This window comes from Panthera onca, chromosome D1 (assembly GCF_046562875.1).
Source record: "Panthera onca isolate mPanOnc1 chromosome D1, mPanOnc1 haplotype 2, whole genome shotgun sequence".
NCBI lineage: Eukaryota > Metazoa > Chordata > Mammalia > Carnivora > Felidae > Panthera > Panthera onca.
In genome coordinates, this window is record NC_138348.1 from 10,099,451 (window position 1) to 10,121,461 (window position 22,011).

At 50.7% G+C, this 22,011-nt stretch overlaps 2 protein-coding genes across 8 annotated transcripts in view; one reads left to right on the forward strand and one right to left on the reverse strand.

The window, feature by feature from the left end:
* LOC132660714 (pregnancy-associated glycoprotein-like) overlaps positions 1-12,887 on the reverse strand; it is a 26,989-nt gene extending 14,102 nt beyond the window's left edge. For 2 of the 4 annotated variants that reach the window (XM_078433543.1, XM_078433542.1), the window contains exons 1-4: positions 12,800-12,870; positions 11,552-11,665; positions 11,091-11,278; positions 9,134-9,232 (exon numbers count right to left, since the gene is read on the reverse strand). The gene's annotated coding sequence lies outside the window, so the exon portion shown is untranslated. Of the gene's footprint in view, positions 1-9,133; positions 9,305-11,090; positions 11,279-11,551; positions 11,666-12,799 lie in introns of those variants that run through there. The other 2 variants (XM_078433544.1, XM_078433545.2) reach the window with 2 other exon arrangements.
* VPS37C (VPS37C subunit of ESCRT-I) overlaps positions 12,880-22,011 on the forward strand; it is a 27,876-nt gene continuing 18,744 nt past the window's right edge. The window contains exon 1 of one of the 4 annotated variants that reach the window (XM_078433540.2): positions 12,880-12,995. Coding sequence is in view for 1 of the 4 variants with exons in the window: in XM_078433537.2 (XP_078289663.2) it covers positions 21,035-21,221 (187 nt within the window). In the remaining 3 variants the exon portion in view is untranslated. Of the gene's footprint in view, positions 12,996-13,626; positions 15,546-20,983; positions 21,222-22,011 lie in introns of those variants that run through there. The other 3 variants (XM_081790251.1, XM_078433538.2, XM_078433537.2) reach the window with 3 other exon arrangements.

Below are 22,011 nucleotides of genomic sequence, written 5' to 3' on the forward strand. Positions count from 1 at the left end.
GGGACAGGCCTGGGTAGGGCGGGAGCCAAGGAGGGTGAGGGGGTGTGGCGCTTTGGAAGAGGAGGGAGGGCAGCTTGGGCAAGGACCGGGAGGGACCGGGGTGTGGAAGAAGGCCCAGGCAAGGAATGGGACCTGCCCCTGGTCCAGCCCCAGCGGGTCTCCCCGTAAACACGCGGGAGGTGGCATCCTATCTGCGAGAATTCCGGCTCCAGATGTAGAGGTGACACAGAGCCATCCTCGCTGCTAGTGAGCCACGGGAAAGAGGCACAGCCCCAGCCAGCGGCCCCTCGATTGCTCCCTCGCTGGCGGCATCATCTCAAGCCAGACTGCAAAAGGGCAGGCCATGCAAAGCATTTAAAATATTATCTGATGGAGCTCTCCTTCCTGGCAGGTCTTGCACCCAGAGTCCTTTTATCGCTATTTATTCCTTTAGGAGAGATGATTCATCAGCCTAAGCTGGAGTTTCTGTTGAAGAAGCCGCAACCTTCCCCGTCGGTAACATCTGTGTTTTAACCACCTGATCTCAGCCCACAGATTCCGAGCGGCAGAATGTTCTGCCGGGCAGGGCCCAAAGGTCCTCCGGCTCAGGGGTGGCAGTTACATCATGGCACCTGGTCTGCCCCTGCCCACCTGGAGTCCAGGGCAGACCTCGCCGGGCAGTCCTGGGCAACACGCACCCCTCAGCCACTTGTCACGCTAACCGGCACTGGCGTGCAGTCTGGACCGTCTGCTGTCCTTGAAAAAGTCCGATCCTTTCATCCTCGAGATGAAGAAACTGGGGCCTGGGGAGTGTGACTCACCAAAGAAAAGCTAGCGAAGCGTTGGGACTCCAGACGTCTGGTCCTCAGGCTGGGAGGGCGCGGAGCGGGGACAGCTCAGAGAACGCTCAATGGCATCCACTGCCGTCGCCTCCGTGGGCGACTCTCGGAGGTCCTCGGCTGCCGGGGCCGAAGTCCTTCCCCCTTCTTCTCCAGTCTGGCCTGCTTCCGTCACCAGACCTGCCTCTGGGGGCAGCAGGAGGACGATGTTGGGAGCTGGCTCTCCCAGGTGCCGGGCACAGCGGGCACGGCCCCAGCTGGAGTGGCACCAGACGGCAGTCACACAGACAGCGTCTGACTCAGGCCGAGCCCCATGGCTCCCCTTCCTCGTTCATGCAATCCCGGGATTGCCTGGCACTGGCCTGAATTTAGAGCACTGAGCCTCCTCTGCTCAGCCTTTGGCAACTTAGAGCTGATGTCTTATTCGTTCTTTAGGGAACGCCTAGCCAAGTCAGGAGGCTCAGACAAGCCTGCATTCAAGGGGCTTGTCTATGCTCAAGAAAGACTTTGGGGGCGCCTGGGTGGCTCAGTCGGTTGAGCGTCCAACTTTGGCTCAGGTCATGATCTCACGGTTCGTGGGTTTGAGCCCCGCATCGGGATCTGTGCTGATGGCTTGGAGCGCGGAGCCTGCTTCAGATTCTGGGTCTCCCTCTATCTCTGCCCCTCCCCTGCTCGTGCTCTGTCTCTCTCTCTGTCTCAAAAATAAATAAACGTTTAAAAAAAAAAAAAAAAAGACAGACCTTGGAGCTTTGAAGGCCCTGATGGGGGATGAAACCACTCGCACTCTCTGGGGACTTTGCTGTGTGGATCCGGATGGAGGAAAAGGGCAGACCCACAAGGACAGGCTGGGCATTACCTGGATCTCAACTGCTTGCGGGTTGAGTTCCAGCGCCCGGGCCTCAGGGTCAGGAGCTGATGCCGATGCCCCATGGCCATCTTTGGAGAAGGAATGGAGGGACCAGATCGGCCGAGGGCACAGCCACCTCGGACGGCCCCGCGATCACACGGGAAGATCAGACCAGAGCGTTTTCTTTCCTCTTGGCCCTATCGGTGTGCTGGAGGTTCTGCCCAGGAGGACAAGCAAACCGAGAGAGCCAGAGTCGGTGGTGGTAGCAGTGACATCCGCTGTGCCCCTGGAGATAAACAGCTTATCCACACGGCCCGAGGCCTGCAGCAAACTTCGCACTATCTCCCTGATCGTCCTGCCTCAGGACACATGCAGCCTCGGAGGTGCTGGGGAGGAGGGTGACCGCTCATTGCTGGTAACTTGCAAGTGAGGTAGGTGATGAGGTCACGCTGGGCGACCTGTGGCCGAGGTGTCCCCTGTAGTGTGGAAGACCGGAGCTGGAAAAGCAGCCATTTATTGGATTTGGTTACCTTGGGCCTTTGCGATTGCGGTTCCGTTGTTTGGAATGTTCTTCTCCCAGGCCTTTGCATGGCTGTCTCCTTCTCCACGTTCAGCCACCACCTCAACTGTCTCTTCCTCAGTGAGACCTTCCCTGGCCTCTCCGGTTTCCCAGGCACAGAGCCTGACTCATTCAAGGGACCCCAGAGACACCGGATACGTTTTGCCACGTGCTTTTCATGGATGCCCTGTGAGGCCGAGATTGTCCCCAGTTTACAAATGAGGAAACTGAGGCTCAGAAGAGTCAGGTACTCCCTTCAGGAGATATGGCTGGTGAGTAGGAGAGCCAAGATTTGAACCCAGATCCACCAGACTGCAAGTTCCATCTAGAACCTAAAGAGATCCTTATCACCAGGGAGGGGACATTCAGCTCCAAGAAGACTATATATAAACAACCCTTGTTCATTTCTTCCTAATTTACTACCCCGGCTCAAATTCCGTTTAGGATTCCAAAATGAAGCTCCCCAGGTTAAGTTTTCTTTGTCCTGTTCATTCCTCACAGATTTATGGCCTCTTTGTCTAAAAGGTGTGAAAACTTGCCTTGAGATTTCTTTGGATCTCAATTTCATTATTGGGTTTCTGCGTGCTTGTAATAAAGCTTTTGGTTTTTTTCTCCTGTTAATCTGCCTCATGTCAATTGAGTTCTTAGTCGGGCTCGAAGACCTTGAGGGTAGAGGAGAGTTTTTTCTTCCCTTCAGTGGCCTTGGGTGGAAAGTGAGGAAGGCTTCCTGGTGGGGGAACTGCATGGAGGGTGAATGGATGAGAAGATGGGCATAGGGAGCAGAGAACATCAAAGAAGGCATCACCAGCCTCCCAGTGAGCTCAAGGGATTGTCAGTCACCTGGCGAGGTGGAATTGCGAGGGTCATAGGCCCGAGTGACACATGCTATCAGTCAGAATAGACAGCAACAGGGGCGCCTGGGCGGCTCAGTCGGTTACGAGTCTAACTCGGGTCAGGTCACGATCTCAGAGTCCGTGAGTTCGAGCCCCGTGTTGGGCTCTGTGCAGACAGCTTGGAGCCTGGAACCTGCTTCGGATTCTGTGTCTCCCTCTCTCTCTGCCTCTCCCCTGCTCACCCTCTGTTTCGCTCTCAAAAATAAATAAACGTTGAAAACATTTGTTTTAAATATTAAAAAAAAAAAAAAAAAAGAATGGACAGCAACAAGCAACCTGAAAAATCATGTGTCTTTCTTGCTCTTCCTGTCTGTCCATTACAGGCCCTGTGACCGGAGATGTCACCCCTCTGGGACGCAGATGGTTGGAGACTTCGCCATCTGCAGTGCCACTGGTTGTCATGGTGAGGACAGGTGTCGGCTCGCATGGTGGCCGTCACAACGTTTGCCGGGAGTGACGTGTGCCACTACTGCTCAAATTTCATTGGTCTGAACAAGTCACGTGGCCACCCTGAATTTAAGGGACCACGGTGGAAGTGTAATCCAGCATGCGTGTAGAATGAAGATTCGAAAAATCTGGAGGACAGCCCTAATAACACACGGGCTGACGTGGGAAAGAGCAAAGACCAGGTCATGGGTGGGCCTTGAATGCCGTGCTCAGGAGCGTGGAATTTTTATCCTGTGCACAATGGGCAGCGCTGAGTAGGTGAGTTGATGTTGTTAGGCCGTGGAAAGCAAAGGAGTAAAAAGGAACGGGAGGCTGGAACACGAAGAGGCTGCAAGAGAGGGAAGAGGGGGGCTGTGGAAACGGGTGGGGGCGGGAGTATGGACAGGTCACGGGGAGGGGCGTAGTGGGGGGTGATGGGAAAGAGGGAGAGGCCACAGACATCCTGGGGGGCTGTTTACCCTGGACAATCCAGACTCTCATGAGGCGGAAGGACCAACCTCAGATCTAAAAGGTTTTCTCAGAACCAAGCGACTAGGCCTCCTCTGTGGCGAATTTTCACAGCAGAACGGGACAGAGTTTAAACTGTGGGGAAGGCAGATTTCGCCTGAGTTTTAGAACCACTTCTGTTATCAACTTCTCGTTGTCACTTAAGCTATTTGCCAAGCACTTTGCACAGAAAGTTGCTGGCGTAATATTTGGAAATGTGAATTTCCTTCCTGTTCTCGCGGCGGTAGGACAGGAGCTCTGCCCCGAAAGAACTCCCACCGCAGCCAAGTGTTTGGAAGTTAAATGAGAGCACCCAGTGGTGTGGGGGGCAGGGTGGACAGAGGAGCAAGTCCCAGGATGGAAAGGAGGAGGCAGTCATCTCTGGGGGACACGGGGGTGTCCCCCGGGGGGGCTGGTTCTCCTCCCGCTCAGCTCTGCGGGAAGGGGGCAGAATTTCTGATCGAAGGTAGGGGGGTGCCGAGGTCTGATTGCTGCGCATGTGGCCTTGAGAGGAGCTGGCGGGACCCCGTGGGACTGGCCCTCGTCCGGGGCAGGGGGGGCCCTGTGTGACCTGCCCAGAGACAGAGGGGGAGCTGTGTTTCTGGACCCCACCCCCACTTTTTTCTGACACCACACAGGTGTGCGGATCTCACTGGATTCCACGGAGGGGGAGGAAGCGTGGCCTGGAAGGGAGAGAAGACCGAACTTGAGAAATCGAAGGATGTGTGAGACACTGTTTTACAGAATGAGGGGGAGCAGAGCACGGTGCCTGAGAACGCAGTGCTGGAGCCAGAGGGACTCGGCTCACATCCGAGCGTGGCCTTGACGAGCTGTGTGACCTCGGACAAGTTATTTCCTCTTCCTTTGCGTCACGTTCACCATCTTTCATCACCAGCGTGATGGGTTCATCACCAATCCTAACAGAGCCACATGCATGAATATGCGTAGGTGCTTAGACCCTTGCCAGGTGCTGTGCATTACATAAAGTCGGTTATGTTCTTTGGATGCAGATCCATGCCGGTTACACTGCCATATGTGGGGAGCCTGTCTGGGACTCGGGGGTTAAGAAGGAGCTGTCTCTTAGTGGAACGTCATGACTGAGGGGCCATCTGGTTCCATCCCTGGCTTTGCAGGGGCAGGAATCAAGGCCCAGAGAACAGAAAGGCCTTGGCCCAGGTCAGCCCAGATTGAAATCACTGAGTGACAAAATGAATTGGAACTCAGAGGCGTTGTGAGGCCCACGCCTGAGGCCAGAATCAGACTCTCACTGGCTGTGTGATGTTGGCTCTGGGGCGGCCGTCCGTCCTGCCTGGGAGGATTAGGCTGCTTTGTGGGCCTCCGGGCCCAAGGCTGCCTGACCCCCTCTCTGGTGGGGTCTGCCTGGGGTCTGCTGCCTGGAGAAAAGGCTGTCCTTTTTTTTTTTTTTTAAGTTTATGTATTCATTTTGAGAGGGGGTGGGCAGAGAGAGAGGGAGAGAGGGAGAGAGAGAATCCCAAGCAGGCTCCTCACTGTCAGTGCGGAGCCTGATGTGAGGCCTGAACACCTGAATCGTGAGATCACGACCTGGGCCCAAATCAAGAGCCAGATGCTTAACCGACTGAGCCACCCAGGTGCCCCAAGAGGCTGTCCTTTTATTCTGTCACCAGCCGGTCCCGGTCCCGGGGCCCGGGGAGCCGTGTTTGACTTCCTGGGGCCTCATCGTGGCCCATCGGGTGGCCACTGAGGATGGAAGTATGAGCAGCTGTGACGGGACCCGAGGCTCACAGTTCTTGGGGGTCCCAAGCTGGAGACAGAGCCCAGCCCGTCTCACTGAGCGCTTCCTCAGTGGCCATTCCCATTCCCTGCTTCCTGCTCTTCAAAAACTGGCGTGTGTGTGTGTGTGTGTGTGTGTGTGTGTGGGTGTGTGAGGAACAGAGTGTATAAATGAGTATGTCAGTGTGTATGAACGTGCGTATGGGGGAAGGTGGGGATTCAAATGCTGAGATGATACACACTCCAGCTGAAGGCTCCTCCCTGCTTCCCCAGAATGGCTCACTCTAGAGTCTAGAAGGGGCTCTTCCCCTCGGTGGGATTCTTTTTTTTATTCTTTTTTATTTTTTTTCCTATTTATTTTGCTTATGTATTTATTTTTGAGAGAGAGGGAGAGAGAGCGTGCGAGTGAGTGCACAAGCAGGGGAGGGGCAGAGGGGGAGGGGAGACACAGAATCCCAAGCAGGCTCCAGGCTCTGAGATGTCAGCGCAGAGCCCGATGGGGGGCTCCGACCCACAAACTGTGAGATCACGACCTGAGCCCAAGTTGGACGCTCAGCCGACCGAGTCACCCAGGCGTCCCCACCCCCCCTTGGTGGGATTCTTGATCCGATGCTGGCAAGAGCGGAGGGGGTGTAGAGCACGCGGACGTTGTCTGAGGTGGCATCCTCCCTGGCTTTGGTGTGCTTTTGTTTCTAGTGACATCTGCGACTTGGCTTTGGAGGATCTATTACAGCGGCTCCGCGGGCACAGGGTGGCCCTCAGACGGCTGCGGGGAGCTCCCTTGCCTCGGGTTGGGCATTTTCTTTTTTCTTAAAAAAAAACCTTTTTTTTAATGCTTATTTATTTTTGAGAGAGAGAGAGAAAGAGAAAGAGCACGAGTGGGGGAGAGGGGCAGAGAGAGAGGGAGACACAGAATCTGAAGCAGGCTCCAGGCTCCGAGCTGTCAGCACAGAGCTGGACGTGGGGCTCAAACTCACAAACCGTGAGGTCATGACCTGAGCCGAAGTCAGATGCTCAACTGAGCCACCCAGGCACCCCTGGGTTGGGCATTTTCTTTTTTTTTTTTTTTAATTAAAAAAAAATTTTTTTTTTGAATGTTTATTATTGAGAGACAGAGCATGAGCATGGGAGGGGCAGAGAGAGGAGGAGACACAGAATCTGAAGCAGGCTCCAGGCTCTGAGCTGTCAGCACAGAGCCCGACGCGGGGCTCGAACTCACAAACTGCGAGATCATGACCTGACCCGAAGTCGGACGCTCAACCAACTGAGCCACCCAGGCGCCCCTGGGTTGGGCATTTTCGAGGTGAGACTTAACCTTTCAGAGTTCCCCGTGGGAACAGGCTTGTCCCTTCCCTGTCCTGCCCTCCCCTGGTCCCTCACTGGTTTCTCTGAGAGCAACTTTGAAAGAAATTCCTTATACATGACACCTCATTTTTGGGGCTACTTCTGGGGAGGCTGACCTAAGACGATGTTCTTCAGGCAACCCACCAGGACCTTGACTTATTTAAGTTTCCCTCCTATGTGTTCCTAGAGCGCCCTGAAGTTTTCTCTGCCATGTGGCTTTGCCCTTTCTTGAATTTCTGATATCCCTGCTAGACCACATGTTCTGGAGGGCAGGGATCTCACATGTTCATAAGTCCATGGAAAGAGATATGGTTTCTATTCTTCACACTCTGTTGTCCAAGTAAGGCTAACACAGGGGTTGGGTACTAGGTTACAGGCTCAACTTCCATAACCCAGGCCTACATAACCCAGGCTTAAATAAAATACAATTTCATTTCTCTCCGGTGCAGTGCTCCAGGTGGCTCCCCAGTGATGGGGACTCAAATTCTTTCTTGCTGCCATGCCACCTTCAACACGTGATATTTAACTCTTGGTCTAATGTGGCTGCTCCAGTGCCTGTCATTACATCTGCATCCTGGCTCGCAGGAAGTAGACAAGGGGAAGCAGGACATGCCCTGTTCCTTAAAGGACACAGCCAGAAGTTGTAAATATTATTTCCACTCGTATCTCACTGGCGAAATGAAGTCACAGGAGTCCTTTTAGGTGAAAGACAGGTTAGGAAATGTATGTCCTCTTTAGTCTTTTCGTCTAGGTGGCCCTAGACTAGGGGTTTGATCATTAAAGGAAGAAGGAGGGGCGCCTGGGCGGCTCAGTCGGTTGGGCGTCCGACTTCAGCTCAGGTCACGATCTCGCGGTCCGTGAGTTCGAGCCCCGCATTGGGCTCTGGGCTGATGGCTCAGAGCCTGGAGCCTGCTTCTGATTCTGTGTTTCCCTCTCTCTCTGCCCCTTCCCCCATTCATGCTCTGTCTCTCTCTGTCTCAAAAATAAATAAATGTTAAAAAAAAAAATTTTTTTTTTAATAAAGGAAGAAGGAGACAACATCCCTGTTAAGCCCTCCTGTTTCAGTACAGATAAGCTGTTACACTGTGAAGACATACAACCCCCAGATCTCAGCGGGTCAACACAACTAAGATTTATCGCGCACTCAGATGTGACACGGGTTAGCAGGGGACCCTGCTCATCACAGTCACGCCCTCTTGATGCAAGGGAAGGGGATGCGTGGCAAACAGGACCCTGCTTCGCGAAGGCTTCTACCTGGAAGTGACATATTGTGCACACCACGGTGGCCAAAGAAAATTCCATAGTCATGGCAAACCTGGGGTGGGGGCTGGAGGGGGGGGGTAATGTGACCTGGCTAGAATATTTATGATGAGCAATAATGGTCACCACCCCTCATTCACGTGCCTATACTTTACTCTTTTTTAGCTCTCCCCACCCTGCCCCTCAGCCTCCCCAAGGCCAGTAGATACAGATTTGGATGAGATCGTATGAAAGGATATACGCTAGGCTGTTAATAAGTCAGGAAACCAAGAGCAAAAAAAATGAAAAGAAAAAAAAATCCCAAAGCTATACCTTTAAGAAGGCATGTTTCTAATCACAATTTTGCATTGGCACAAGGGTGCATCAGTATATATATTCGTATATATATGGTTTTTGCATAAATGGAACAGAATCATAAAGAAACTTGTAACATATAAATTCATTTACCAAACCCCACAGAATACTAATGAAGGTGTACTGTATTAATGATTACCAGATCAGGTTTAAGTTTGGGTACATGTTGCAAGAGACCTAAAATAACCGTAACAAGATAAAACTTGATTTTTTTCCCCCTCCCACTCAAACCAGTCTGGAGGTAGGCCATCCAGAGTTTGAATGGTTTCCATTTTCTAGGACACCTCATGGTCCAACACAGCTAGAAGAATTCTAGCCGTCACATATGAAATCAAGGCAGCAGTTAAGAAGGTGGGAAGGCAAAAGGACTCACCTCCCAGCCGACTCCGCTCCTTTAAAGCAGCCTTCCAAGTAATTCCTCGCAATCCTTCTGCTTATTACACAAAGTCACCATCATAACTGGCAGCAAAGGCTGTTGGGAAATGCAGGGGTTTTTGTCGGTTGGTTTGTCCTTTTAGCTACTGGACACATTGCTGTACAATAAAATATACTCTATTCTATTTTAGACACTTTTTTTTTAAGTGTACTTATTTATTTTGAGAGAGAGAGAGAGAGAGAGAGAGCAGTAAGGGCAGAGAGAGAGGGAGAGAGAGAGAATCCCAAGCAGGCTCCATGCTGTCAGCATGGAGCCTGACGCGGGGCTCGAACTCACAAACCGCGAGATCATGACCTGAGCCCAAACCAAGAGTCGGTTGGACCCTTTACCGACTGGGCCGTCCGGGCGCCCCTACTCTATTTTTAAAGGAAAACGAGAGACGGGGTAATGCTGTAGGCAGCTACCAGCCCCTGCCTTGGAGACACGACTCCTTTCTGGGGGGGGTACAGCCGGATCTGCTGAGCACTGAGTGGGCGCCAGGAGGAAGGAGCCCGAGTGAGAAACCAGCCAGACCAATCTGACTTGCAAGTCCAGGGAAAAAAAAAAAAAAAAAAAAAAAAAGACGGAGTCTTCACCGAAGATCTCCTGAAGCCCGAATTGGGGATTATGCGTGCCAGGCGGCAAAGCTTCCTTCAAAAATTGCTTTTCCAACCGGGTCCCGAATCCTCGCCCCCACTATACCTCGGCCTCTCAAACACCTTCTTCGTCTGACCTCAAACTCGGACCTGCCTGTTCCGCTTTCCTCACTTCTGCTCACATCACTTCTCCATCCGGTCAACCAGCATAACGAGATCCAAGTGGAGGAGTCCAACCCACCCACCCACCCTCGGTAGGAGGGGGTGGAGAGGAAACACAAGGAATATCTGGACTTGAATATTTTTTTGTGCTGGATGAAGATCATCTGAAGGACGGAGATATCTTGGGGGAGAGACATCTCCTGGGCCTCTCAAATTCCCACCAAAAATGTAACTTCCCCGAGACACAGAATTCAAAGCAGGCTCCGGGCTCCGAGCTGTCAGCACAGGGTCCAACGTGGGGCTCGAACTTGCGAACCGTGAGATCGTGACCTGAGCCGAAGTCGGACGCTTAACCGACTGAGCCACCCAGACCCCCCTGTGTCTGCAGTTCTTAGCAGTGAATGTATGTGGAATGACAGAACGGGAGAAGGATACGGAGCTGCCTTCTCTTGCTCTCGCGCACTCTCTCTCTCTCTCTCCCTCTCTTTTGCATGTATCAGGCTCACTCTGAAATATGAATGAAATTGGATGTAACTGAGGCACGGGATAAGGGACATATGTGCCAGCGATAGGACACCAGGACCGAACGGGGTGGGCTTGAGCCTGGGGAAGCTGAAAAGAGCCAGAAGTGGAAAACAGGAGGAAACCAGGTAGGAAGAGCACCCTGTTCCGGGGCCACCTGCCTCAGACGACTCGCCACGTTTTCCTCCCTCCCTCCCTATCTCCCTCCCTCCTTTGCTCTAATTCTCTATCTTTGCAAATTCAGCCGTCCCCCCCACCCCAAACCTGGATGACTTGGCAATGACCTACTTGATGGGGAAAGATAGAGCAGTTTGTCATTTCCCCTGGATAGAATCATTGTGTCTGTCACATTCACAGGTTATTACTGTCATTGCTTCAGGAGTTTCTAGCATTCGCAGAAGATGATGTATAAAACAGTTCCTGCCCATCCTTACAGAAATTACTCTCCGGAGGGAGCGAATGGTCCATTACAGAAAAATGTGGCAAATGCTGAGACAGGAAAGGGTGTGGGGTGTTTGAAGAACGTACAAGGGGGCACTTACCCAGCCTTGGGGGTACAAGAGGGGCTTTCCAGAAGTGGAGTCTAAAACCTGAAGGGCACGAGTGACAGCAAACCCGAAACGAGAGTGGCTTACCCAGGGTGGTCTGTTTCCCTCTCCTGTGGAAGTCCAGACGTGAGTATCCAGCAGTGTCTCGACGCTCCATGGCGTCAGGGCTCAGGGTCCTTCTGCTTTGTTGTGCCTCCAAGTATGGCCTCCATTCCCCGGTCACCTCACAGCTCAAGATGGCTGCTCTAGCTCCAGGCATCACGTCTGGATTTCACCTGCCAACACAGTACCAGTGGGTGAAAGGCTTGCTAAATATAAACTCAAGCTAATCCATCCTAGTGTTTTCTAATTTTTTACCACCAAAGTAATATATGCACAAGATTAAAAACTATATAGCACAAAAGTCTTACGACACAGAGCTAAGGTCATCTGCCTCGGTCCTCCCGACCCCTCGGAAAACAGTGTCACCCCAGCTATCTGACGGCGCTGTAAAGGGGAGCCACTCTGACATTGTGTTCAAAGTGAGATGTTTGCAAAAACCAACTCACTCACGCAAGTCAGTAGCTGAGACTGTCTTCCTCACCGTCCCTTCTGCCCTCTAGAGGCGATCGCTGCGTGGTCACCTGGCCCAAGGGTCCTTAATCCATCTGCTACCTGGCAGCCTACGAGGTGGCAAGAAAGAGGAAGGAGGCTCTGCCCAATAGGGACAATGGCGATTACCATAGCCAATCAGATCCATTCTCTCTATAATTTGAAATTGAAGTTTTGAGACTCTCTGCTGAAAGGAATTTTGATATCCCAAAAGAAAGAACAGAGTCAAGTAAGGATGGGACCTTGAATACTGCTGTGCCTGGTGCTATCGAGCTCCTGGACTTTATAGTTATGTGACCCAATAATTCCCATTTTGCAGATGGTGGCCTAGAGTTGGATTTCTACCACTAGCAACGATGGTCTTAATTCCACACCTAATATGGTGGCCAATTTTGGGTGGTATGGTTTCCTTGGTCTAAGAAGCTCTCCTCCTGGGATCCCTTTTTTTACAAAGCTGCAGTCATGGACCCCGCTGAGAAGCCAAACAGGAAATGGGGTTCACCCCCAGGTCTGGTCGTTTAGTACACGGTGCCCAGGGAAGAGAGCACCAGCTAGCATCAGGGTTTTTCTTCCCAGGTCATCGGTCTGGGGATTCTGGGCAAGTGAGGTTGTATAAGGACGTCTGTCAAGCGCTACGCACACAGAATGGGCTACAAGTGCAATCTCGGGCCTTGGGAAACAGGTTACTTGGGAAACTACTCAAGAGTTGTTTTGAAAAACCCGCCAGTCAGTTCCAGACTGACAGGCACTGCTCTCTGCCAGGGACACAGGTCTGTGGTCACTCCCGGCCTGGAGCTGACTGGTGTCACGGCCGTGGGCGTGTGGTTGGCTTGGGGGCCCCTTAGTCCGAGCTCAGACCACCTAAGTCGTTCCCTAGGTGCTGGGGTTCCACTCCTTTCTTCTCGGGCCCCTTTTGGCCGCTTAGAGCAGCCTGCCCAAGGCCAAGCCCGGTAAAACAGAAGAGCCCTGGTCCCGGCCACCAGAGGAACCGCGGGAAACCCGCGCAGGCGCACTCGCCCTGGGCGGCCGGGTCTCCGCCCAATGGGCGGTCCCCTTCCAGGGGCGGGGCGGAGGCCTGCGGGGGGCGGGGCCGGGCGTCCGCCGCTCGCGGGAGGGGTCTCGCGAGGACGCCCGTGGGTGTGGCCCGGGGTGGCTGAGCGTGTGTGTGTGTGTGTGCTGGGGAGGGGGGCGGGGTGGGGCGCTACCGTGGTGACTCGGGCCCGCGGGTCTCCCAGCGTGGTGCGGGACAGCGGCGTGGACCCCGCTCCCAGCCCCGGACGTTGGAAGGGTGTCACATCCGGCGGGAGGGGGCGGGCCTGCGGGCCCCGGAAGTGTGGGCGCGGGCCGTGGTTTAACCCGCGGCGGCTGTGGCGGCGGCGGCGGCGGCGGCGGCCGGGGCAGGTGAGCGGGACCCGGGGAGGGGCGAGGACGGGGAAAGGGGTGGCGCTGGCAGTGGCTCCCGGCGCGCCCCCGCCTGTCCGCCTCGTCCTGGCAGACGCCGGTGATTGGGCGCGAAGGGCGCGTGACTACCGCCGGCGCCCCTGCCCCTCGCAGCGGAAGGGAGGGAGGCCGGCGCCCCTGCCCCTTGCGCCCTCCCCTCCCTTCCCCCTGCAGGTGGAGCGTCTGGCCCCGCCCCACCCCACCCCCTCACCGCTACCCTCCACCCCCCCACCCCCATTCCATATTTGAGCATCTTGTTGGTCATAGTTCTACAGACGTTGGAGTCCGTTTGCCCATTATACAGATGGGAAAGCAGGCCTCAGAGTGGGATCTGACTTGCCAGAGGTCGAATGGGAGGCCTGTGGCAGAGTAGGGTCGCAGTGATCCTGGTCTGTGACTCCCCGCCTGTGCCCTTTCCCCAGCGCAGGGAAAGAACCAGAGCTTTCAGCCTTTAGTCTGTTCTTACCTTTTTTCCAGCGTCCCTGACCAAACCCTACCCCTGGACCTGCTGGGTAGAAAGGCATTGGTGTGTGTGTGTGTGTGTGTGTGTGTGTGTGTATTTTATACGTGTACGTACATTATTTATATATCTCTATATATCTATCTGTCTAACTTTCTCCAGTACGTGTCTGGTTCTTGGGTACAGATGGCAGTGGTATGCGTGTGTCTGTGTATCTCCAGTATGTGCCTGATTCCTCCTTTCGTTCCCGCAGCCAATGAGGTGCTTATTTTCCCACTTTATGGATGGGAGAAGGAGTAACCCGGGGCTATGTTGTGAGTTCCTGGCAGAGCTGACCCTACACCTTGGCGTTTCAGCCCCTGAGACCGTCAGGACTTTCTTAGTACAGGGTCTGGGCTCATCCACCCCAGGAACGTCCACCTTTAGCTCTGGAAACTTCACAGACTAACTTCCCTTCGCTTCAGCAGTGTCTCAGTGATCCTCTTGCTGACTCAGCCCTTTTCCACTCCCTTCGTTGGCTCCTTGCCTCTTTTCCAGGAGTCATTGCACCCAAGATGCTGCCACCTGACTCTCAGGACTGTCAGTCTTGGAGCTGGAGGTGGCGGTGACAGAGGGACTTGGGAAGGAATGACTTTCCTGGGCTCTTGTGCAGAGCTGCGGCCCTGCCCAGGCCTGGACTTTGTGGTTCTGGGTGGGAGGAAGGGCTTGGGTGAAATATCGGGCGCTGAAGTGAGATGAGAGTCTTTGTTCTTGGTGGTCCTAGTGTCCAGAAAGGCTTTTTTCCTCGATTATCTTGGAAACTGGCTTGGTGCCTTTGTAGTTTCCATTAGGTGGAACATTTCATTTTAGACTTGTTCATTTAGATAAGCAGTGGGTCTGATTTCTTGACTGCCATGTGCTCTTGGCACTGTTCTAGGGGCTTTGTGAGCATACTGAATTCTGAGAATACTTCAGGGTAGGTGGTGATCCCATTTTACAGATGAAAAGTGAGTTGTAGAGGTGTTACATAATTTGGTCACACAGCCAGTAAGTGGCCGAATTGGGATTTTTTAACCCGGTAGTCTCATTTCAAAGCTCATGTGTTTGCTGGACCTTAAGAGTAACCTGTGATGCAGGGCACCTGGGTGCCTCGGTCGGTTAAGTATCAGACTCTTGATCTCAGCCCAGGTCTTGATTTCAGGGTCGTGAGTTCAAGCCCCGTGTTGGGCTCCACGCTGGGCGTGAAGCCTACTTCAACAACAACATTAAAAAAAAAATCATCTGTGATGCTTGTTAAAAATACAGAGTCAAACCTCTGGAGATTTGTCTGGAGGGGTCCCAGGAATCTGTATTTTTAACACATGCATTGAGTAATTCTTACTATAAGTCAGATTTGTGAAGCACCACCTTTTTTTTTCATTAAAAACTTTAAAATGTTTATTTATTTTTGAGAGAGAGAGGGAGGGGCAAAGAAAGAGGGAGACACAGAATCTGAAACAGGCTCCATGCTCTGAGCTGTCAGCACAGAGGCCGACACGAGGCTTGAACTCACGAACTGTGAGATCATGACCTGAGCCTAAGTTGGTTGCTTAACCGACTGAGTGGGAAGCACCACTTTCAGGGGCTTGTAGATTTTTGTTCTTGGAATTGAGATTATTTCTAAGGATTCTCGTTTTCTTTTTACTTACTGCTGTGCAATTTGCTACTCCGACATAGATCTGCTGTTGAGAGGGCATCAGGCTAACTAGCCATGCGGATCATTTCCCGATACTTTTGGCCAGGACCAGTAGGGTTTTTCCAGGCTGACATAATTAGGTCATTGAAGACCTTGCTTTAATCCCACTGGATCTCTGTTGTTCCAAAATTCTATTAGTTTCTGCTCAGAGTTTGGAGTTTTCATAAGGTTCCGGTTTGTTCCTGGATAGTTGCCCTGTAACAGAGATCTCCGTCGTGGCGATGTCTCTGAGGATTCGGGAGCTTTAAAAGTCATGTTACTTCGCAGGTGCTCCCTCCACTGCGTTTCTCTTTCCCTTCGCTGGTTTCTGTGAAAGACTTGAGCAAATACCAAACAGGTTTGTCGTGATTTAGGTGGGGCCCCTGGGGCTTAGGATGGGCTGGAGAGTGGAGAGAAGGAGAGACTCAACCATGAATACGTTATCAAACAGATAGCCCAGGTCAGGTATGCCTAGCATTGAAGACACGGCAGTACTTTTAGTCCCACTGCTAATTCATGTGATTCCTCCTCAGCAGGATTACAAACAGTGGAAGACACAAAGTCAGCCATATCCTCTTACTTTACTCTCTTTCTGTCCAATAAATGCTGCTTTCTAACTTAATGTCTTTGTAAACAGTGGATGTAGCTTGTGTGACTTGAAACGTTTTAATGTACTGAGGCGTGTTTTGTGGCGCAGGATATGATCTTCCCTGGTAAGTGTTCTGTGACTACTTGGGAAAAAGGTGTTTCCTGCTTTGCTGTCTGGCGTGTGGTATAAATGTCCGCTGAGTTGGCTGGTAGTGCTGTTCAGGTCTTAACTGCTTAGTGCTTTTCTGTTTACTTGTTCTATCCGTTATTGAAAAAGGGGGTCATTGAAACTTAACAACTGTAATTGTTGGTCTGTTCATTTCTCCTTGTAGTTTTATCAGTTTTTGCTTCATGCAATTTGAAGCTCTGTTATTAAGTGCATAAACATTTGGAGTGTTTTTGTTGGATGAATTGACCCTTTCAGTCCCTGGTAATATTCTTTGCTCTGAAATCTACATGGTCTCATATTAATGTAGGCAATCCAGCTTTCAAAAAATTGTTGGATTGATATCCAGAATGTATACAGAACTACAACTCAAAATAGAAACAGAAACAAATGATATGACTAAAATAGGCAAAGGACTTGAATAGACATTTCTCCGAAGATACACAAATGACCAATTAAGCACATGAAGATACTCAACGACACTAGTCATTAGGGAAATGCGAATCAAAATGACAAAAAACCCAGAAGTGGTGGCAACAGGATGTGGAGAAATTGGAACCCTTATTGCTGGTCAGAAAGTCGAGGGCACGGCTACTGCGGAAAACAGTATGGCAACTCCTCCAAAAATTAAATACACAATCACCATATGACCCAGCCATTCCAATTATGTATATGCCCGAAAAAAGTAGAAGCAGAGACTCAAACAATATGTTTGTACACCAATGTTCACGGTAGCATTATTCACAATAGCCAAAACGTGGAAGCAACCCAAGTGTCCATCGACAGATGAATGGATAAACAAAATGTGATACATACATAGAAATTATCTGGCTTTAAACAGGAAGGAAACTTTGACACATAGTACCACCTGGACGAAACTTGAAGAAATAATGCTAAATGAAACAAGCCAGTCACAAAAGGACAAATACTGCACGATTTCTCTTACGTAAGGTTCCGAGAGTAGTTAAATTCATAGAGACAGACAGAATAGTGGTTGCCAGGGGGTGAGGAGGACGAATGGGGAATTAATGTTTAATGGGTATAGAGTTTCGTTTTGGGATGATAAACTTCTGGAGGTGGGTGGTGGTGATGGTAATATAACCGTGTGAATGTCCTTAATGCCACAAAAGTGTGCACTTAAAAGAGGTTAAAATGGGGGCTCCTGGGTGGCTCAGTCGGTTGAGCATCTGACTTCGGCTCAGGTCACGATCCCATAGTTCATGAGTTCGAGCCCCACATCGGGCTCTGTGCCGACAGCTCGGAGCCTGGCGCCTGCTTCGGATTCTGTGTCTCCCTCTCTCTCTCTCTGCTCCTCCCCTGCTCACGTTCTGTCTCCCTCTCTCAAAAATAAATAAACATTAACAAAAAATTTAAAAAAAGGTTAAAATGGTAAATTTCATGTTGTATATGTTTTACCACAATTTAAAAATGGATAGTGTTCAAAAAATTAGTGTTTACTTGGTGTATTTCTTTATATTCTTTTACTTTTAAATTATTTGTGCCTTCGTATTTAAAGTGGGTTCTTGTAAGCAACGTATAGGTAGGTTTTGCATTTTGTAAAATTCAATTTTGTAATCTCTGCCTTTTAATTGGGATGTTTAGAATATTTACACTTAATACGATTATTAGTATAGTTGGGCTTAACTGTTATCTTGCTATTTGTTTTCAGTTTGCCCAATATTCTTTGTTCCCATTTCCTTTTTCCTCTGGTCTCTTTGGGGTTGAGTAATTTTTTTGGTTTCATTTTGTTCCCTTTGCCTCGTTTATTTGCTATAACTCTTTTTTGTTTGTTTTTTAGCAGTTGCCTTAAGCTTCATAGTATGAGTCTTTAACCTGGCACAGTCTATCATCAAATGGTATTATACCACTTTACATATAGTATAAGAACCTCACAATAGTATACATTTATTACTTTCCTCCTGGACTTTGTATTGTTACCACACATTTCACTTGTACGTGTGTTTTAAATCCCATAATACATCGTTATTATTATTTTTTAAAATTGTTTATTTTTGAGAGAGAGAGAGAACTCATGTGCATGAGCAGAAGAGGAGCAGAGAGAGAGGGAGACAGAGGATCCGAAGTGGGCTCTGTGCTGACAGCAGGGAGCCTGGTGTGGGGCTTGAACTCAAGAGCTGTGAGATCATGACCTGAGCCAAAGTTGGGCGCTTAGCCAACTGAGCCACTCAGGTGCCCCACATTGTGATGATTTTTGCTGTAAACAGCCAATTATTTTGCAAAGAGATCAAAAAGAAAAAAATATATATTTACTTACATGTTTATCATTTCTGGTGTTTTTCATCCCTCTGTGTAAATCCATTTTGTTTCAGAGTCTGTCTCATTTTACTATTTCTTGCAGTGCTGGTCTGCAGGTGATGAATTCTTTCAGCTTTTGGATGCCTAAGAGAGTCTTTATTTTGCCTTTGGTATTGAAAGGCATTTTCCCTGGGTATAGGATTCTTAATTGACTCGTACTTTCAGCATTTTTAAAGATGTGGTTCCAGTGTCTTCCGGCTTGCATTATTTCAAATGAATAATCTGTCGTGTCTCTGATTTTCGGGCTTCCATTCCTGATGTGCCCTTTTTCCTTCTGGCAGCTTTTCTTCTATTGCTGGTTTTGAACAATTTAATTATGATATGCCTTGGTGTGCTTTTCTTCAGGTTTATTGTTCTTGGGTCAGCTGAGTTTTTGGGATCTGTGGGTTTGTATAGATTTTGTCAAATTTGGAGAGCCGAGTTAATTCTTCAGACACTTTCTGTGTTCTCCTTTCTCTCTCTCCTTTGGGGACTCCAGTTACAAGTATTTAGGATGCCTGAAGTTGTTGCACAGCTCTCTGATGCTTCCTTCATTTTCTTCCCCGGTCTTTTTATTTTTCTCTTTGTGGTGGTTTTGGATAGTTCGTATTGTCGCTTCTTCAGGTTTATCAAGCTTTTGTCATTTGCCTCATCTGTTGCTACGTTTGCCCGGTATACTTTTTATCTCAGACATCATAGTTTCCATCTCTGCAACTCAGTTTTTTCCTTTAGCTTCCTGAATATATGGAACATGGTTATAGTGGCCATTTTAATGTCATTTTCTGCTAATTCTGTTATCTGTATATATATTTTTTAAGTTTCTTTGAGAGAGAGTGAGAGAGAATGCAAACGAGTAGGGGAGGGGCAGAGAGAGAGAGAGAGAGAGAATCCCACGCGAGCTCTGTGCTGTCAGCTTGAAACATGATGCGGGGCTCAATCCCACAAACCATGAGATCATGACCTGAGCCAAAATAAAGGGTCGGACGCTCAACTGACTGAGCCACCCAGGCGTCCCTGTTATCTGTATTTCTGAGTGTTTCTGTTAATGGAAAAGCATTCTTGCTTCTTTGTATGGTAATTTTTGATTGATGTCAGATGTTGAGAATTTTATGGATGCTGGATATTTCTGTATTTCTATAAATATTCTTGGCATTGTTTTGGGACACTGTTAAGTTACTTGGAAACAGTTTCATCCTTTAAAGACTCGCTCTTAATTTTGTCATGTGGGATCAGAACAAGGCAGTACCTTCTTCATGCTAGGTTTTCCACTTTGGCTGAGACAGAAATTATTCTTGGCTCAACTTTGGGTCCAAGGATCGTTCCCTCTGATCCTGATCTGTACTACGCAGCCAAAAAGTGGAGGGGGACCCTTCATAGATTTCCAGAGCTCTCCCTTTGTGTAGCTATCTCCTCTCTGGTTTTAGTTCCTATAAAGTCTGGCTGCCTTGACCTCCCTGGACTCCCAACTTGCTTTCCCCACCCCGGGGAGATTGTCGGCCTCCAAGACTGGCAGGCCTGGGTACTTTCTCCCTGCATCGTGGCCTGAAACCCCTTTCTGGGCAGTGAGCTAGGGCAGTTGTTCCTCCCTCTCAGAAATCACTTTCCCGAAATGCCTGATGCCCATTGTCTGAAAAATCATGGTTTTATTTATTTTGTCTGGCTTTTTGGTTGGTTGAGGCAGGAGAGAAATCTAGTCCCTGTTCCCATGTGTCGGCCAAGAGCAGGTGCCCTTTGCGGTCAGCTCTCATCGAGCGCCTTGTGTGTGCTAGGCACTGACCCAGTGCTGGGTTGCAGACCTGACTGACACACGGGCTGTGTGGGCTGTGCCCTTGGGGAGCTCACAGTCTGGCTGAGCCCTGTATCCTAAATGCTGGGCGGTACTTCCAGAACACTATGGGAGGGTGGGAGAAGGAGCTGGCATTTGAAGGCTGGACAGGCATTTTCAAGCTGGAGGAGGCAGAGGACAGAGTATTCCAGGCAGAAGAGCAGGAGGAGCAAAGGCTGGATGGCAGGGCTGGGAACGCCTTGGGGGCAGAGTCCCCGTCCCACTCATCTTTATACAGGTGCACAGTGTGTGTCAAGTGATTGGAAGCCTGTTGCCTGTCCTGGGGCCAGTGGGTAGAACAGAGAGTTGGGGCAGGGTGAGCAACCCATGAGGGAGTGGAGGGCGATCTAGATGAAAAGGGAGGTTTGGGATCAGTTGATCTAGGACCGTGCCTGTCAAGCCAAGGAGCACAAGATTTTGAATATAATACCAAAGCACTGGGGAGCTATGGAAAGTTTAAGCAGGGATGTGAGTGCCCTGACTGGCTGTGTCCTTTAGAGATTACTGGGGTATGTGGGAGAGGGCTGGCGAGGTTGAAGTCTGTTAGAACCAGGTGGGCAGCTGCTGGAGAGGCTGGCTCGGAGTGGGCATTCTGCCAGAGGATGAAAATGAGTGCAGAGCCCAGGGCAGCCGCTGATAAGGCGTTGCCTATTTGGTAATGGCCTTTGCTTGTTTGATAATGACCTTCGAGGAGCCCTGCCTGAGTCGAGAGCAGATATGAGGAGGCTCTGGCCTAGTTTTTCTTTTCCTGCGGCTACCCTGTTGCCCTCGGCACACCTGCCTGCCTTGGGGTGCGTGGGGGGGGGGGGCACCGAGAAGTTCATAGTGTCAGACGTCATCGGCAGAGGTAGGGTCTACAGGTGTCTCACCTTCTACCAGCCTAGGATGGCCCCAAACCGGTAAGAACAGCGAGTTTCATTGCCTTGGACTTTGAACAGACAAACCTCGAGGGGCCTCATACAGACTCCTGGATATGTGTCCTGAGTGTGCCTTTGCCTTGACCTCAATCCTGACCCTTCCTAAACGGATGATTGAAGCTGCCAGCTCAGCTTGCTCCGTGCAGATTAGCCAGTGTCGGGTGTGGGGAGGCCGACAGCTGCAGGCTGAGCACCTTCCTGAATCACCTGAACAGTTGGGGCAGAGGAAGAAGGAAATGGCAGGTGGGTGTGGACGGTTTTCTTTTCACTGAGCCGTGGGCCAGAGAAGGAAGAGGCTTTGCAGAGTGTCTGGGTTGGGTTTCACTGTTGGGAAATTTCCAGAATGGGCTACTTGTCAAGTAACCTGTTTCTTGGCCACCATACTGACTGAAGCGGAACGTTATTGATCTGAGTCACATCCAGCCATTGGATTTATGTTGTGCCGTTGATTGATGGCGTCTCTGGAGGAATCTTAAGTTCCCCCTCCTCAGTGTCCAGGCGGGGAACGGGCCATGTGGGAGCTCAGCCCTGGTGATGAAGATCCTGACTGCTCGTTGAGCCTGGCCTGAGAGCCGGGCATTAGACTTCCCGGGCAGTGATTCATTTCATCCTCGTCAAAACCCTGTCTTCTAGAAGAAACTGAGGTATAGAGAGGTGCGGTAGCCTGCCCAAGGTCTCTAGCCAGTAGTGACCGAGGGCTCAGGGCTGTGTGTCTTCCAGAGCCGTTAGCCACTGGGCTTTCCCTGCAGGGCCGAGGCCCGAAGGAGGTAGTGTTCCCAGTGCCATCGGGAGAGACCAGGCCCTGTTCTTTAGAAGTCGAATCGAAAGGCATCAGTAATAACGATCACTTAGTAAGTTTGTCCCCGGGGCCGGGCACTGCGTTCCAGGGACATGCGCTTGACCGAGAGGCGGTGGAGTGCGACGGTGGGGGGGACGGGCCGTAAAGCCAGACCCCCTCAGTGACACTCAGGCTCTAGCATTTCCTCGTTGTGAGACTGATCAGGCACGAGACTCCTTCGACGCAGGTGTCTTG